Source organism: Dermacentor albipictus, chromosome 7, assembly GCF_038994185.2.
Source record: "Dermacentor albipictus isolate Rhodes 1998 colony chromosome 7, USDA_Dalb.pri_finalv2, whole genome shotgun sequence".
NCBI lineage: Eukaryota > Metazoa > Arthropoda > Arachnida > Ixodida > Ixodidae > Dermacentor > Dermacentor albipictus.
The window spans coordinates 75,837,904-75,856,296 of NC_091827.1; the positions used below are offsets into that span (position 1 = coordinate 75,837,904).

General features: G+C 43.6%; 1 protein-coding gene across 1 annotated transcript in view; it reads right to left on the reverse strand.

Annotated features, from left to right (window-relative positions):
• Positions 1 to 15,815, reverse strand: part of LOC135899121 (carboxypeptidase B-like) — a 35,504-nt gene extending 19,689 nt beyond the window's left edge. Inside the window, exons 1-4 of the mRNA XM_065428399.1 lie at positions 15,681 to 15,815; positions 12,177 to 12,252; positions 4,637 to 4,773; positions 1,934 to 2,021 (exon numbers count right to left, since the gene is read on the reverse strand). Of these exons, the coding sequence (XP_065284471.1) occupies positions 1,934 to 2,021; positions 4,637 to 4,773; positions 12,177 to 12,252; positions 15,681 to 15,781 (402 nt within the window). The 5' untranslated portion in view covers positions 15,782 to 15,815. The remainder of the gene's footprint in view (positions 1 to 1,933; positions 2,022 to 4,636; positions 4,774 to 12,176; positions 12,253 to 15,680) is intronic.
• Between the last annotated feature and the right edge of the window lie 2,578 nt (positions 15,816 to 18,393).

The following is an 18,393-nucleotide window of genomic DNA, read 5'->3' on the forward strand; positions in this document are numbered from 1 at the left end:
CATACATCCAACCAGCGAACATTTGTTGTACTCTCTGTCCATTACAGATGTAACGTAAATCAAACTCCAACTAACTATTTTCCAATCTCTTTCTATGCTCTTAGAATAAAGCGTGAGCACCAATGGAGACAGAGGAAATCCTTGCTTCAATCCTCAGTGAACTTTCCCATCATCGCATTTCCTGCCTTCCTATACAATTTGTACTCGGTTGCCCTTACGATATATGTCCCCCTGCAGCACCATGAAATCTTCTTCCATAACTTTGCGCTTGACAATATCCCATAACAGCTTTGTTTCTACGCTGTAATAAGTTCCCTTAATACCTAACAATTATATTCATAAAGATTTATTCTGAGCTATTGAAATATCTATGGACTGAGTTAGTACAAACACATGATCCCCTAAGCATCTGCTTCGTCTGAGCGCATTCTGTAGTGCCCCTAGTACATCATTTTTCACCACCGCCTTCAACAGTTAAAGCATTACGATGCTATGATGATGACTTATTGGCATCCCCTTGAAACGAAGTGTTGGCAAATAACTACCTATCTTGGTTTAGTTACTCAGGTAAGCTATACGTGCTTCTCAGTCTATCATTTTGTATACATCTCCTTATTCTTTTTTTTTCTTACAACGTCTATATCGACGGATTGAATACTGTGCTACCTGTCAGCCAAAGTGGGACTTCACTTAACTGAAGATTCTAGGCAATTCGTACGCTAACATTTTGTGACGACTGTAAGTTTCCGGCTCTGTTGGGAGGCATTAAAATGAAAAAAAAGAACGAATGTCACTGAAGACTCTTTATCGAAGGGACCGCTGTTTAGTGTCGCACGAGTACTGCGTATATTTCAATCGAATGGCAACGCCTGCATATAAGAAGGCAATAGCGAACACAAAGAGCACATTTTTTTCCTCGCGTGCGCGTACTTTCGTGTTAGTGTAGCACCAGGATGCAGAAGACTTGGTCGGAAGCACCAGCACTCGTAGCTACATTTTGTGACACGCTAGTCATCCCTAATTCGCAAAAGAAATCCTTATCGCTACCGGCCACTATTTCCCGCTTATATGCTGGCGTAAAGATGGGCAAAGCAACATAATATTATGTAAGGTATTTCTAGCTCTTTCTCATTTATCTTGGCCCCAGTGTAGGGCAACAAGTCGGACGCTCCTCGTGGAGGACCACTCTTTTACCTTCTGTCTTTTTTTGCCTTTTTTTCTTCTACTCGCACAAACCCGTCGTCCCTAAGAAACACAAAAGTGCCTTCACCTGTGACTATTAAGGCAATTTCTGTAAAACCACACGCGTCAGGGAACTTGCCGCAATTTCCTTCTTTCCTTCCCTCCTCTCTCTCCCTGTGATCTTTGCTTTCCCCTTTCCCATTCCCCCGGTGTAGGGTAGCCAACCGGACGTTATCCTGGTTAACCTCCCTGCCTTCTTCTTTTCTCTTTCCTCCCTCCCTCCTCCTTTTATTCTACTTTACTTTTTTCCTGCCGCAAAAGGGAATCGGGCTAGGCAGTTCCCACAAGATTCTCGCAGTTGGATTCACACGTCGGACCAAATTCTGCGAACGAGGGTGACGCTGCTGGTAGTGGATGACGTGGTCATTGGGGGGACTTGGCTAGGGCACCGCCGAATGCGGCGCACACAACGTCGCCACGGCCTAGCCATTGGGGCCCGATTCTTCACAGTTCAGCTACGACACACTCATATATGAGCCAAACGAGCGCTCCGGCCTGCCGTACGAATCCAGCTTAATGGAACGCAGGTTCATAAGATTTCGACACCGACGCAACATTCTGCCCCGTTCCATATTTTCCGCATCACATGTTAATACGATAACGACAATATTTATTTCCCTGTTTAAGATTGTCGTAAAGGTATATTTTTTTATGAAGGGCGCAAATCCAGCAAGCGGTAACGTGAACTCACCTCTGAGTACCGCAGGTATCTTGTGAAATGATCCTGTGTAGTCGAATATGTAGTGAAGCGCATCTCCCTGCGCTCCTTATCTATAGATCTGAAGAATGAGACAAATTCAGTGTCAATGGAAGTGCTACAGAGGATGGCGCACGTGACCAGGCGAGGCACAGCTCAAATCGCCTGCTACAAAGCAAAGCTCCGGTGTTCCAATCGCTTTGAACCTATTCCCCTCGAAAAATGTGGCAAAAAAAGCATTCGCGCCGAATATTGAGAACAATACCTCAGAAATTAGCCAGGCCCTAGTAGGACTGCGTACCGCATGAAGGCTATGTCTTACACTGTGTCCACTGTGGGTGCATAAGAAAACAATCAAATACCGAGCAGAACAAATGTAACAGACCTTGCCTAGCACCTTTTCAACGTACTTCAGTTTCACTTTACTGCAAGTAATAAAGTTATAAACATATCCGCCGGTTTCCACAGCTCTACATGATGCTCTACCGCTGAGCACGATGTCGAGGGTTCGAATCGCGGCTATGGCAGGCACATTTCGATCGAAACGAAGTGCCAAGACGCGCGTGGGCCTTAGATTTAGGTGCAAGTTGAACAGCGCCCAGATGGTCCAAAATTATCTCGGAGCCCTCCACTACGGTGTCTCTGATAGCCGCAGTTCGGGATTTATTTATTTATATATTTATTCATTTATTTATTTTCTTTTATTTTATATTACATTATTTACGGAATACTGCAGGCCCAAAGCAGGATCCGAGTAGGAGGTGCAAAATTAAATAAAGATTGAAAAGGCAGGATAAGCAAGAGAGAGAGACAAAAGGGAAGGAAAGACAGGGAGGTTAGCACGATAACCAAGAGAACGCATACAAGTATCGGCAAACAAGATCAAATACCCAGAAATGAAAAACGTGGCAATGAAGTACAAACCAGCAATACGAAGGGGGGGGGGGGGGGGGAGGGTATTAAACACAGCAATGAGCTTCATAGTGCGCATCATTTGCCCATTGTCATGACAAGTAAAAAATTATAAAAAGATAGGGAGCAGAGGCGGGATTGCACAGCCTGTAATAACCTGTGAAAAACCAATGCTTTAGGACATTACATCCCATAAATTAATCAATCAAATTTAAGAATGCAAATTTTAAATGCTAATTGAGGTGCTAATATTAACAAGCTGAAAAGGTAACATGTGTTTAGTATACAATCCAGAAAAACAGAAATACTGCCGGTATACGTAATTACAAAAAAAAACGGCGTATTCATGACGTTAATGCACACACCAAACGTTTACAATCTTCGAATAGTTGTCACAAGGATGCCAATGTTATTATTTAAATTTGCAAATATCATGTGATTCTTTAAGACGAAGTATTACATCAGTAGGTGTTATCTAAACATACATGCAAACGGAGAAACTGTTTTGAGCATCCACTGCGAAGCATTTCGTTAGGTTTGTTGCATTCCAGAACAAAAACTTGAGATCTCCACATGTGCAGCTGCATTTTTAGTTAAATCCGTCAATATATATTAAATAACTAGTTGTAAGAAAACAACATTTCAGAAAACCAATGCATCAAGTTTGCAACTCTGTGACTCAGCAATAAAAAATACCAGGGTTTATCCAGAAATAAGGTTCCCAAAGAGCTCCACCTACACGGGAAGGTACGAGGCGAGATCCGGCAACAATGCTGCACGCGGCTGTTCCCGCAATCTCAATTCCCTCCTACCGCGCTTTGCTGCGCCGCTCATTCTTGGCTCAGCAGCCATCCGATATGGAGATTCCTATTGCTTATCCCGCGAAGTGCGAAATTCGTTCTGTAATTCGCTTTTTGCGCGCCAAAAAGACTCCACCCACGGATATTCATCGTCAGTTGACAGAGGTACGTGTATATCGAGAAGTGTACGTCCGAAAGTGGTGCAGGAAGTCTAGTGCCGGTGGGAAGGAAGTCCACGATGAAGAACGGAGTGGAAGACCGCCAGTTTCGGAGGCGGTTATCGAGATGGGCCCACGCGAAGTGATTCAAAACAGGAGCATCACCGTCCGTGAACTTGTTGCTCAGATTCCTTGGAGTTCTTACGGTGCAGTGGAAAGAGCTTTGACTGAAAAACTGGGCTATCACAAGTGTTGTACTCGATGGGTACCTCAGCTTTTGACATCAGACTACAAGGAGAAACGCCTAGACTGTGCTCGCCAGTTTCTTCAAAAGTGTCAAGAAGATAAGGAAGAACTCTTGGACTCCATTGTTACGGGAAACGAAATGCGGATGTTTCATTTCACTCCCGCAACCAAAACAAAGATCCAAACAGTGGCGTCACCCAGAGTAACCAGTCGCAAAGAAGTTCAAACAAACTCCTTCTGCCGGCAAAGTCATGGCCAGTGTTTTTTGGGATCGTAAGGAGATACTGCTGATCGAGTTCATGGAACGGGGGACAACAATTACCTCAGACAGTTTAAAAAAAATTGCTATGATAATCACTAGGTGCGAGGTCTGGTCTGGCGCGAGCGAGGTGGCAGAAGAGATTTTTATACTGTTGTTTATGTTGCCGACTCAAAAGCTTTCAAGTAGTCGGCCTGGTTATTTATCACCTAATAAATTAACGACAGTGACATATTACAAGAACAAACGATCAGGACATCGACAACGGACTGCGCCGGACCACCGTTACAGGGCCCGTTAGCTGCACGTTTAATGTACTCACTCTTGCAGGTTAAGGCACTTCGTCGTCACATTGAGGCCTTTTCGGGAAGCGGTGGCCAGGAAATCGTCGGCAACTTCCGGTCTGAGTCGTATGAGCGCCGGTCTGCCGACCGCGGCAGATTCTTGCCATACGTCGAGCTGAGGCCGTTCAAGAGAAAGGGAGAAAACGGAAGGAATGATGTATGTATCACCTTAGCATAACGTCGCCAATTATGACGACGAGTAACCACGATTGTGGCAGTTCCTGGAAAGTGTTAGAGGTTCACGCTTTCCTTCGCAAGCCGTCCCACGTGCATTTGAATCATGCCTACCGAATGCATTTGCATATATTCAGTCTCTTCCACAGATCCCGCACGCCTGGTCACAATACGAAAGGCTTTCCGTAATCTTCGCACGGGCAAACATTCGTACACTGCAGCAAAAGTCGCAAATTCTCGAATGCTAAGTGCTGCACGGTTGATATGAAACAAGCATGAAGTAAAAAAAAAACATGAAAAGACACACGATGATACGTAAACTAACAACTTGGTTGTTCATCAGCATATGTATATCCTGCGTTTTGGATTAGAACACTTGCTAGTTTGCGCGTCATCTCGCGTGTGCTCGGGTTCTTGTACTTCGTGCGTGCTTCGTATCAACTACGCAGCACAACTTGGCTTAAGTGTTTAGGAACAAACTAGGCTTCGCACAACGTGTGTGTTTCTCTTCTGTGTGTGTCGTCCAAATGTTGCGCAATCGAGCCTCAAATATGTTATACCAGCACGCCGAGTCCTCAACCTTGGCAAGCTTCGCACAACCCTTTAGCACAAAAAACGGCGTGCTTTTTCTCTTCGCCCCTAAGGAGAGAGAGACCTGGTAGGTCTAACGTATAAAAGCTGAGATACTTCAGTTGCGATCGGACACCTCTGATTGAACGACAGGGAGGAACGTGATAAGCACAAGGATGAACCCGCCAATGAGCATTTAATTACAATAACCAATAGAAAAAAACGAGATATTCTCGGAATACTTAGGCCTGAGTACTCCACAGGAAGTGGATAACATCCCTATGTAGCGTATATCTGCAGATAAGATAACACTACAATCTTCATCTGCAAAGCTGGCGCGTTCGAGTGTGTGATAACTTATGCCGTCGAGAACCCCCTCACTGTTTCCGTACCTTGCGACTTTTATTTTAGAAATGATAAGATAACAATACAATCTTTATTTGCGAAACTGGCGCGTTCAAGTGTGTGATAAAGTGTGACGTCGAGAACCCCCTGACTGTTTCCGTACCTTGCGACTTTTATTTTACGAAATTCTGGCCTACCACAGCCAAGGCAAGCGGCGCATGTATCGTCTTCCTTGCGCGAAGCGGGGGAGCAGTTTGTAATGCCTGGATTGCAACCAGACAGGAAGCACGCAGAGAAAATTATTGCAAAAACCCGGAGAGAAGGGCACATGCTGGGGGCGAAAGTATGAGTGGGGGATAGCTTGTGTAATGTCCGCATGTCTTGGATAGAATTTCACGAGAAGATTACTACATCAAAATCTTGATCTGCATTCCTTCAGCCACCTTGGGAATCATAACACGTGAGTTTATTATTATTATTATTATTATTATTATTATTATTATTATTATTATTATTATTATTATTATTATTATTATTATTATTATTATTATTATTATTTCGCATGTATTCAATGGGAAAGCGCATGGCAGCCTTCTTTAATATTTATGGTTCAGTTGGGTTGCTTTCTGACCTCAGAATATTTTTTTTTTTCACAGTATGTTGAGCAGCTTGTGCTTGCAACTAAATCATTTTATTGCGTAACTTCCTGAATATAAATCATTTACGATATGCCTGTAACATATCTATACATCATATTGTTTGGGAAATAACAGTTACCACGCGCAATAACTTTTTTGGCCAACTTTTCTGGTAGTATTCCGAACTCTCTTGGATTATAGTAATGCACAGTAAATTGGACTAATGGCAATATGCAGATCTTTATGTGGGATCCTCAAGTGCTCATATGGAATTGTTAGGCAGATGTTAGGCTTCTTACGGGATTTTTCGACAGGAACTGCATTCAATTTGCTATATAAATATTTTTTTTTCCAGAAAGGCGAAGAGATGTCCGAGGTACATGAGCATTATTACTGGTTAAGTGCTACATTTAACAATGAACTGTAGTTTCGTTGCTCGACTTATTTTACAAATTATTACATTCTAGCACTTTCGAGAAGTTTAACATCCAGATAAATAAAACTTTGACTAAATCGATATGTGTTTCATGCAGATAATTGCTGAAGCTGACTGGTCACGTGTATCATCTGATCGTGACGCCCAGTGTTTTTTACGCTAAGTTAATCTCTCTATTTCTACTCATTCAGTCGTCTACTCGAATGGCTACATAACGAAAACCATTATTTTCCTCATAACCCCTGGTTAACTACTAGCATTCTGCGAAGTTTAGGACATGATTACATCCTTTACAGAATGACTAAGGAGCAACCCAACTATTAAGGCCTTAAAGTGCAATAAAAAATACTGCAATACCCAGACAACGTTATTCAAACCGGCAAAAAGCGATACTATGAAGAGAGGATTTTGCAAAGTAATAATGACACTTACAATCAATTGTTGATGATTTTTTAAATAAACAGCCTAACCCGAATACGATAAATGAACTTAAATATAGTTAAATGTTTGTGGCACTCCGACTGACATCATTGATGCTATCAGTAGCTTGTTTTCCTGCTCTACATAATAAGATAAGCAGCGCTCACTTTGTGATGACTACCCAGTCTGGTATCGAATTCCTCTTTTTTTTTTTGCCCCAACTGTCCTTTCTGAACTTTCGTCTACCATGCTCGCTATATATATATATATATATATATATGTGTGTGTGTGTGTGTGTGTGTGTGTGTGTGTGTGTGTGTGTGTAACGTAATCAATATTATACCCGATGTAATAACATCCGTAATTAGCATTATCTTTGAAACTGATAAGTTCCTAAACTAAGTAAAAACAGTAGATCAATATCGATATTCAAACAGGAAGATAAGACTGGTATAGCTAACTATAGACCAATCGCAACTGTCCTTCTTTTACGCAAGGGCATATAAACACTCATTTAAACTCGCATTACCTAATATTTGAAAAACACATGAGCCATTCAACTCTCTGAAGGCGGATGACCAGCTAAGCTGTTGAAAACCACCCCTACAACTACTGAGGGTGGTATGCAATGCTTTACGGCTTTCGAGTAGCGGCAGTAGTGCTGTGTTAGAGGAATGGTAGTAATTGTAGTTTTTACAGCACGTCGCCGCCCGTAGTGCTGCTGCAACGACATTGAAATCAGTAGATAGGCTGGTTATTTTACATACGAAAGGCTAGGGAGGTCACACCCCATATGGGAAGCTGGCGTTGATGCGGCAGCCAGCGCAACAGTAAACTTTACCGGGAAACGTTTGTGGGGAGCGCTACGTGCTTCGCATTCCTGTCACGAGCGCCTTATCATCAATTACGTGGTTCACATTCTTTTTTCGCTTGTTCTTTATTAAGGCGTATGCTGTTTGCATGTTGTATGCGTGATTTTCCGTGTTTCTGTCACCTCCTTTCTGAGGAGTAGGCAGGCGTTGTGCCCCTTCCGGTAGCAGTTGCCAAGGCAGTTTGCCTTAGGTTGTTAATATTCAACTAACCTAGCACTGATTGCTCTGTTAGACGAAATTAAACGAGGCATTGATGGTGGTAATTTTGTTAGGTCAGTTGTTAGGTCAGTCAGCCCTATTTCTGAAATTCCTGTCAATCGGTATAGCAGGTCCTACTTTGCAACTAGTGAGAAACTATCTATACTATGCTTACAAATGACGGTCAGTGTTTCAGGGAGCCTCTCCAGTTCCTCAGTTACTAATATAGGTGCCCCTCTAGGGTTCATTCTTGGCCCGTTGCTATATTTAATTTATCTTAACGACCTTCGTAATTGTATTTCTCTTCCTACGCAATGCACCTTCATGACGATGACCACAACCATCTTCTCTTCAAATCATCATCATCATCATCATCATCATCATCATCAGCCTGGTTACGCCCACTGCAGGGCAAAGGCCTCTCCCATACTTCTCCAACCACCCCGGTCATGTACTAATTGTGGCCATATCGTCCCTGCAAACTTCTTAATCTCATCCGCTCACCCAACTTTCTGCCTCCCCCTGCCACGCTTCCCTTCTTCCCTTGGAATCCAGTCCGTAACCCTTAATGACCATCGGTTATATTCCCTCCTCATTACATGTCTTGCCCATGCCCATCTCTTTTTCTTGATTTCAACTAAGATGTCATTAACTCGCGTTTGTTCCCCCACCGAATCTGCTATTTTCTTATCCCTTAACGTTACACCCATCATTCTTCCTTCCATAGCTCGTTGCGGCGTCCTCAATTTAAGTAGAGCCCTTTTAGTAAGCCTCCAGGTTTCTGCCCCGTAGGTGAGTACTGCTAAGATACAGCTGTTATACACTTTAAAACCCAATAATTAATCTCTTGTGAAAACCTAAACCGTGATATAAATAATCTTGTCTCGTATTTCGAGAAGAATAAATTGATAAATAGTGTCTGTAAGACCTCTTTTGTTCACATTCCAAAAAGTCCACCGTGATTTACATAATCTCTCACTCCTTTTTTCCCGTAGATTCGGGGCTCATTTTCGGGCCTCGAACTTGACAGTTGCGTGAAATTTGCGGCTCACATTGCATCCGTAAGAATCAAAATTTCGTAATATATCCTAATTCCTTTTAAAGCGCGTCACTATTTCAGCGCACTGACGGTACACACACTTTGCTTTCATACATAATCACTAAAACTGATGCAAACAAACAGGGCGGTTTGACATATCATTCACACTTAGCACCATTGCATTTGATCCTGCGTCAGCCTGTTCGAATCACAACTCACAATGCATGCTATGCACTTGCCTGCTCTATTTTCAGAAAGCTTAAGCTTTTCCTGCTGACTAATGTTATTTCACTTAACCTTGGAGCTGTAGCCTACCGTCTAATTCGTGTTCCTAACGTTTTGATCATTATTGGGACCACACAGGTTATTCATCTACATCCATACTTGCCAGTCAAAATATTATTCTTGTTTAAGGGTTCGTACTAACTATGGTATGCATGCAATTCGTTATTCCACCATAAAATTTTGGAATGATTTACCGGTTCACATTACAACTGCCGGATGCCAAACAAGCTTCAAATTGCTGCCAAGAACCCATGTCTCATAATTTCATGTTATGAATTGTAGCGTGGACCTTATTTCTAAGTATCGCTTTTGCTGTTGCTTTTTCAGATGTATCTTAGCTTCTTCGGGCTTTTAATGATAATTCTGTGCATTCAGTACTTTGTTTGGTTTCAATTATATTTATGTCCTAATAGTACTTATACCAAAAGGTCCCCTACAGTGCTTAATTCTGTGACCCCTTCCTGTATAATTCTTACCGTACACTGTAGCATACACGTTCCTTTTTTGTCTGTAACACTTTCTTTTAAAAAGAAAGGCCCCGAAGGTTACTCGAACGACGTCACTACAGAATAATTAAGCACCCAGGGGGACATCATTCCAAAGAAAGACCAAAGCCATCCGATAACTAATAAAACTAACTAGGATCATTTTTAAATACACGATTTATGACACAAGTTTATATTGGAAAGCTTAAGGAAATCGCCTTAAAAGTCTAGTTCCGTAGTTCAACATTTCAAAACGCTCATGTGAGCCGAGATATTTGGCCGCGAATTATTTGTTCAATTTACCTGATCCCACAAGCAGCACTGCGAAGCACAGCTTGAGGTGCAAAGTTCCTTTTGCCGTAGCATAGCGGTGTAAAATGAAGCTGGGCTGTACGGCGCACCCCCAGCTGGCTGAATTGATTATGCATCCAATCGGGAGTTTCGCAAACCACCAATCAGAACAACATGGCGGGAAGATGGAAGGGCGACGGCAGCTTCATTTTACGCTGCCCTGATACTGCACTTTCTTCTCGCCTTTCTTCTCTCTCTCTCTCTCTCTCTCTCTCTCTCTCTCTCTCTCTCTCTCTCCTTCTGATAGATAGGCACTGGCCCAAGTTGTCTATTCGGCGAGAAGCGTTATGCTATGTTCAGACTACGTTCGTAAGGCACCGAGTTTTCGTAACATGCGCAAGCGGAAGCGCAACAAGCGTATGCGTCTGGTTCAGACTGTAAACGTAAAAGTACCAACGTGCGCAATTCACGGGAAAATCGTGGGTGAGAGCGTTAAAGGGTCGGCAACATTTACGACTGCGATATTACGACCGTTGCGACACAGCCAATGACCGATAAGCTTTCGGTTTTCAACAACCGGTGACGACACTTCCGTCCTCCCGTCTGCAGACAGCTCCGGGCGCGGGAAGTGCCATTCCTCCATTCCGTGCGCACGATTGGCTGTATTCGTAAAAAGTTGTGCAGCGTGCCTTGCGAGACTGTTTTCAGTTCATCTGGTTTATCCGCCGAGGAAATCGATGGCCGCAGATGCGTGCTCCGAACTTTGATGAGTGGTCTCATTAGGTTTTCAAGGAAGCGGAACTGCTGGGGCGACATGCGCATGAAGTTATGAAACATCGCAGCGCCACCAACTCGGAGCTTGGCGAAAAGGTTGTAAAAGTCGCCGCCCTGTCGAGAAATACTTGCCGCACCCAAACCCTTCTGCGTCGCCTTCGTCGTCTTTGGGCGATTGAATACATGACTATAAGTTTGTTTTGAGCGTGAATTTCTTCGATCTCGGCCAGCGCTCGCATGTTGGCAGGAGCCATATTGGACCGCTGGTGACGTCGATTCTGCAGCTCCACATTTGATTGGCCTGTTGTAAAAGCCGTAATTTAAGCAGCAGTAAATGTGAACAAAGGTGCCGGCTTAACTGCCGTAACGTTTTTTTACAGCCGTTACGTTCGATACGCCGAAAGAGCTGTTACGCGCGTTACGACCGTAGTGTGAACATAGCTTTACTTATGCGCACGAAATCCCGGCATAATGCATAGATAAATACATTTTCGCAATTGCGCAGCACTTTTATCTCGGCAGGAGAGACTTTCCCCTTCCACACAAGAAGTTAAATAGAGCGCAGGCATTGACCCTCAGATTATTGCAAACAGGCTAATATCCCAACCCGGCTTTATTCCACAAAATTTATCCCCACACCTATGCCACTAGTTCTTGCAGGCACTGCAATGACATCGCTAGCCTAGACCATATGCTCTGGCGTTGCCCCTCGTTACGAGGCACAGAACAAATCAACGAGGACAAGTGGCTCTCCGTTATCAAGAGCCCCGATGCCGGGGGCAACTATGGACTGTCCAGAGGGCCCACGATGCGGCGGTCGGGCAAGGCCTGACTGTCCCAACGTGGGAGCGGCCCGCAGCGCGCTGAGTCGCGTACCTCAGGACCTTATTAAAGTTTTGCATCCATCCATCCATCCATTTAGAAACTGGAAAGAAGCGATTGCACCGCGACGTTGTTGAACATTGACGCTGGTCGGTGACTGTTCTCTCACCTGCAGGGTATCCGCCAAGGACGATAAGAGGCCGACGTCAGCTGCCGTTGCTGCCGTCACCGATACTACCCGATGCCTGCAATCAAAGGACAGGCGCGGCTATTGTACTTGCATCGGATGCGTAATCGCGGCTGCATGATTACTTCTGTCTGTGTACACGCGCGGACCATTTTCAATGAAATCATTTAGTTGCGAATAATCACTTGCCCTGTAGTTCCACGGCGTCTTCTACCGCTGTGTTGCCGCAGCGGTAGAAAACTACATGTGACCACTTAGCTCGCGTGTCTGTCGTGCTGGATGATCTTGTTTCGGCAGAAATAACAGCGGTTTGAAGCTTCTATCACTATAAGCTCGAGAACGAGACTTGGAGAATTCTTCTCAGTAGCTTCGATAGACTATCCTTGCGGGACCGCTAATACATACATACATACATACATACATACATACATACATACATACATACATACATACATACATACATACATACATACATACATACATACATACATACATACATACATACATACATACATACATACATACATACATACATACATACATACATACATACATACATACATACATACATACATACATACATACATACATACATACATACATACATACATACATACATACATACATACATACATACATACATACATACATACATACATACATACATACATACATACATACATACATACATACATACATACATACATACATACATACATACACCGGTGAATAAATAATAAATAAAACGAAATATATTATTTAAAATATTTATTTATTTATTTATTTACTTATTTACTTACTTATTTATTTATTTACTTATTTATTTATTCGTTCTTATCTTGAGCCTTCCGAAACATTATTGTGGGTTATGAGATAGGCCATAGTGAACTTTCCGGATTAATTTTGGTCACCTGGGGCACCTAACGGCACTCAAATCTAAGTTCAGGGCTGTTTTTCGCATTTCGCCCCTGTTCACATACGGACGCTGCGGCCGGAAAGTGCGCCGGCGAGATCGTGCACGGAAGCGAAGCGCCACATACGGTTATTCGTGAGAGCGAGACGCTGATATTCTGCACTCGTGGACAAGTACGGGGCTGTTCCCAGCTCACGATGGCCAGGCAGATAAACAAAAAAAAGAATGCTACAGTATGAACGATTATGTAGACCCGTAATGCTCGTTCATCAGTCCTCTTCTAGCCCTGGGATGTGTGTTTGCGCACTAATCACCTTGCTCGTTTAGGTAAATTAGTTATTTAGGTTATTCAAACTACTCCTAAAGTTTTAATGAAGGGCGTGAGTTGATTCAGACGGGAAAGGCACTATCGCTTCCGTAAACGCGCACAGTACGCGACATTTTCTGCATTTCACCCTCGTCAAAATACGGCCACCGTGGGCGGGATCGAAGCCACCACCTCGAGTTCAGCGGGGTACACAATAGTCACTCGCGTACCGCGGTGTTACCGGTAACGCCAGTGGTCCAACGTGATTTTAGAGAAAACAAAATGGCTCCGTTGAGTGCCCGATCCTGGCAGCTAAACAAGACTGACGACTTAACCCACTGGGTTTTAAAATCGTTTATTCTACCTTCCTTATTTCTTAAAAACTTGGCTCACGTTAGCTGGAACTACTACTATAGATAACAGAGGTAATGGTATGCGGTTGTGCAAGTTATTTCATGCCCTCATTTCTTTGTGTCTTCTTTTTCACCGTTCTTCTTTAATTATTTCTTCCGCTCAATCTCTCCGGGAGTATTTTGATTGCGCATCCCCTTCCTCATGCAGAAAAACATCTAGTAGGCGATTGATTGTACACGCCCCGCCAAAAAAAAAAAAAGAGATGTCTGCATTCTCGAGTGTTAAACTTAATCCAGACTTTTCCGCTAACTGTAAATGTATGAATATGGTTCTTTTGTTTTCGGTACAATGAATATTCACCTCAATTACTTATTTGGTATCCATATTTGTTCAGCATAGGTTAACTGCAGTTCTGTTCGTTCTGGTCGCTGTTTTCCTGTAAATAACAGCCCTAGTGCCCCCCCCCCCGACCCTCATGCAATAACTTTTTCTTAGCCTCTGAGCTTCATGAATTAACTCATTACATTATTACATCGCAGCCGTCGCTATACTGAGATTAGAACTTTACAATTACAATACGCAGCTCCTACACATGCGTGCCAGCAATAAATTTCAGCGTTATTTTTACGATCAGCTCACGTGCGAAATCGTGGAACTTGTCCATCACTTAAGAGAAGAAGGCCAGGATATCTCTTTTCAGTGGATACCAGGTCATTGCGGTATCATTAAAAATCATGACGCCGATAAGGCAGCTCAAACGTCCAACCAAGAAGACCGCTGCGTCCCCATTCCTCTCTCAAGGACCGACGCCGCGAGACAACTGGGCGTTCTAGCACGCACGATCTCCTTAGCAGAGTGGAATACCGTGAATACAAGGCGCACAAGACTGCACAGACTAGGCAATTATCTTTGGCAAGCAAAGGCAATTATCTTTGTAGCAATTGCTACGAAAAGGTGGAGGTCTGACTTTCCCTTCGTTAATTACTTCTCTCCACCTTGCGGGTTTCCGCAGAACTACTACGTCAAAGATTTTCCTTTGCTTCGCATGTTGTCGACAAATTCGACTTCGCCCTGCCATCTGCTAGCCGCCTGGTTAGCTCAGATATTAGAGCGGCTGCCTTGGAAACGCGGTGGTCCCGGGTTGGAGTCCCGGACCAGGACGAATTTTTCTTCAACTCTGAGGCCTTTCTTTCGAGAAACCCGTATGGGTTTCCTTTGTAGCGATTGCTGCGAACGGGCGGATGTCTGATTTTCCCTTCATTATCCATAAATATGCTGAATAAGATACAAACTGGCCTAACACGCAAAGTGCCTCGAGCAACCAGTTGCGCGGCAATTTTGCGTCCATTTACGGGCTTCTTCCACACTCGCAAAAACACTTTTGTGCAGCACGTATTGAGCAACAGAAAGCTGTATAGGGAATTTTTCATGTCGCCGTACAATTTTCTCATTGACACTTTTCATCTAATCATAATATTGAAGAAGTTGAATAATTAATTAAGACTAACTATCTAATTAGGCGAAATCGAAAATGTAGTTCGAGTATTTCCATCCGACGGCACACAACGTTGCCGTTGTTCATGCCAGGTACGTAGCATTCGCATATTTTTAAACTCTGGCTAAAGTTAGCTTGGACACCCCTGGAAGTATAACACGTTACCCTGACCCGCCGTGGTTGCTCAGTGGCTATGGTGTTGGGCTGCTGAGCACGAGGTCGCGGGATCGAATCCCGGCCACGGCGGCCGCATTTCGATGGGGGCGAAATGCGAAAACACCCGTGTGCTTAGATTTAGGTGCACGTTAAAGAACCCCAGGTGGTCCAAATTTCCGGAGTCCTCCACTACGGCGCGCCTCATAATCAGAAAGTGGTTTTGGCACGTAAAACCCCATAATTTAATTTTTTTAACGTTACCCTGTGTAGTCTGCTCGCGGCATCCGCTTGGAAGTAGGAGACGCCCAGGATCCAGTTGGGGCCAGCAAAGCCGCGACCAGGCACAACAGTGGGCGTGCCATGTCTAGACCTCGAGATTGTGTCTCTCTTTCCGGGGCGGCCGTCTAACAGTTACTTCCGAACGAGAACTCCGCGCATTTATTAATGGCCAATAATCTGCGACTATCCTTATCTCGAACGATTACTCAGCATATGTGCCTATGGATGCTGATTGAACTCCACTCTCCGCAGCCATTGCCCTTCCATTGTTCCGTGAACGTTTCTGTGTCCCTGCTTCACGCTGTAGCTTGTAACTGTGGGGCGCAATCTGTAACCTTGGGGTGCAATGACACTGTAATGCGTAACGTAGTTCGCCACTGAGGCAATCAAGTCGGCTTTGTTTCTGTTCTTTTTCTTATCATGCGACGGCATTCTTGAGCTATCGGAAACGTGCTTGTGTCCTCCTGTCCGTACGTTCGCCGAGCCTGTCCCATCGCACCGAAGACCCGGGAGAACAGGAGCGCAGCCAAAAAAAAAAGGTTTTGCGTCGCTTAAACTGAAAATATAACCCACCTCTGTAGGTCAATGTCTGAGCACGAGGTCACGGGTTCGCTGCCCCGCCGCGACTGTCGCATTCAGATGGGGCGGACTGTCTCCCGTGCTTGGGTTGCACGTTAATGGACAGAATCAATCGGGAGCGATCCATTACGAAGCCGCTTATAGCCCCACGTTTCGTAAGGTTACACTTCACAATTTTGCAGATTGCTAACACAGTCAAAGCTGGATATGACGAACAGACGGATGCGCTAAAGTTAATACGCTATACCAGGCAATTAGATATGCGCAAACTCGCTTATACAAACCTAAACGAAGATTTGTGAGGTGTTTGTTGTGTAAAAAAAAAAATTTATCCCCAATGGAGAAAATAAGCAAGGAAGGATTCGGCCGTTTCGGTCCCTACAACTGTTTATTGGTGTCACAATGAAAAGCATTCTGGATGCGTGAGATTTTTTTAGACTTGCCTACCTTATTGTGCACCCACCACGGAAAGTGCTATAAAAAATTCATCAGAAAAATAAGAGAAAGAACTACAACAAAATATGACTCCCTTCAACGTTGCATGCACGCTATGAATTCCTCTTTATGGCACATGACCACGTACGTTTCGATATATGCAACCTTCAGTTCTTTATCAGGTAGTTATTTCATGCGAGTATCTGTGAATAACATGCACGTGTTCCATGTAGAGAATAATTCGCTTTACCCAGGTTCGTTTAATTTGGTTAAACTGTACATGTTCGAAGGCATATCGAGCAGCAACTTGCTTCTAGTTTGGCTCGTGCTGTGTGCATTTCATTCTGACAAATTTTGCAACAGACAGACGATCGAAGGAGACAAACATGGCCTACCACCCAGAGGAATTCTGCAAGCTGAGACGTAATAACTGATTGATTGATTAATGCCTTTTAATGGCACAAGGGTCAGTTCTGGAGATGTAATAAAAGTCAGAAGACAGAGGACGTATGTAGAATAAGGTATATAAAAGTATGGAGGAAGTTACACCAAATTTTAAGCGTTGGAAAAAACTGCTGAACGTTCTCAAGAATAGGAAGTAAACTTCCACAACATTGCATTGAACTTAGAGTTATTTATTTATTTATTTATTTATTTATTTATTTATTTATTTATTTATTTATTTATTTATTTTGAATAACTCAGGTGCCCCATGGCGTAGGGTTTTACAGAATGGGTGGCAGCATCTTCTCAGCTGAAGAATGATTCAGTGGCAGTCATTATATGCCCGTCATTGAAATGTAGGATGTAGTTAGCAGGAAGAACATTAGTAGATGGTCCTTATTACAGAAAAAATATTTTTGTGCACGCATGTAGTGGGTACGCGTTCTTGTTCAGGGACCTACGCTCAGAGGTCCTGTGGGGTTGTCATAAGATGCTGCGTCGTGGACGATGTGTCGAACAGCAGAACAAGAGAAAGTGTTTGAGATCATTTTGAAGAAGCAAATGTTTCAGCGCGCTGCAACTTGCAGGCAGTGTCCGATAGGACAAATGTTAGTTAATTAGAGTTTAACGGCGCAAAAGCGACTAAGGCCATGCTACGCCAGTCACAGGACAGTACAAGATCCAATATTAAAGCAGCAATAGCTGCGTTATTTTAAAGTCGATGTAAATACCCAGTTTCATTTAAAAGCTCGAACAACTTAGTGAATGGCACTAGCGGCTCGTCAACCAATATTAAGGCAGGGTGTACAGTTATATGCAAGTGATACAAATTGTTGAACTGTTTCCGCCTCTGTGTTTCAGTATGTGGACATGACTTAATGATGTGGTTTACTGTAAGCGATTCATAGCAATTCTCGCAAGTTGGTGGGATTTCTTTTAAATAGAAAATTGTGTGTTAGATGCGTATGTCGAATTCGAAGTCGACATAACATCCCCTCATAGAACCGTTCTTGGTGACTGCATCATTTCCACTCGCCAAGCAGGGGTTTGGTCATATGTAACTTGTTATTTATGCACGAGTTCCATTCTTGTTGCCATTTTGATGCTAGGGCCTTACGAATCACTCGGTTACTGTATTTGTATGGAAATGCTATGTGAGTCATGCTTTTGTGCGCTGCCATGGATGCGCTTCTATCTGATGTTTCATTCCCTGGTATCGCCAACATGGCCTGGGGCC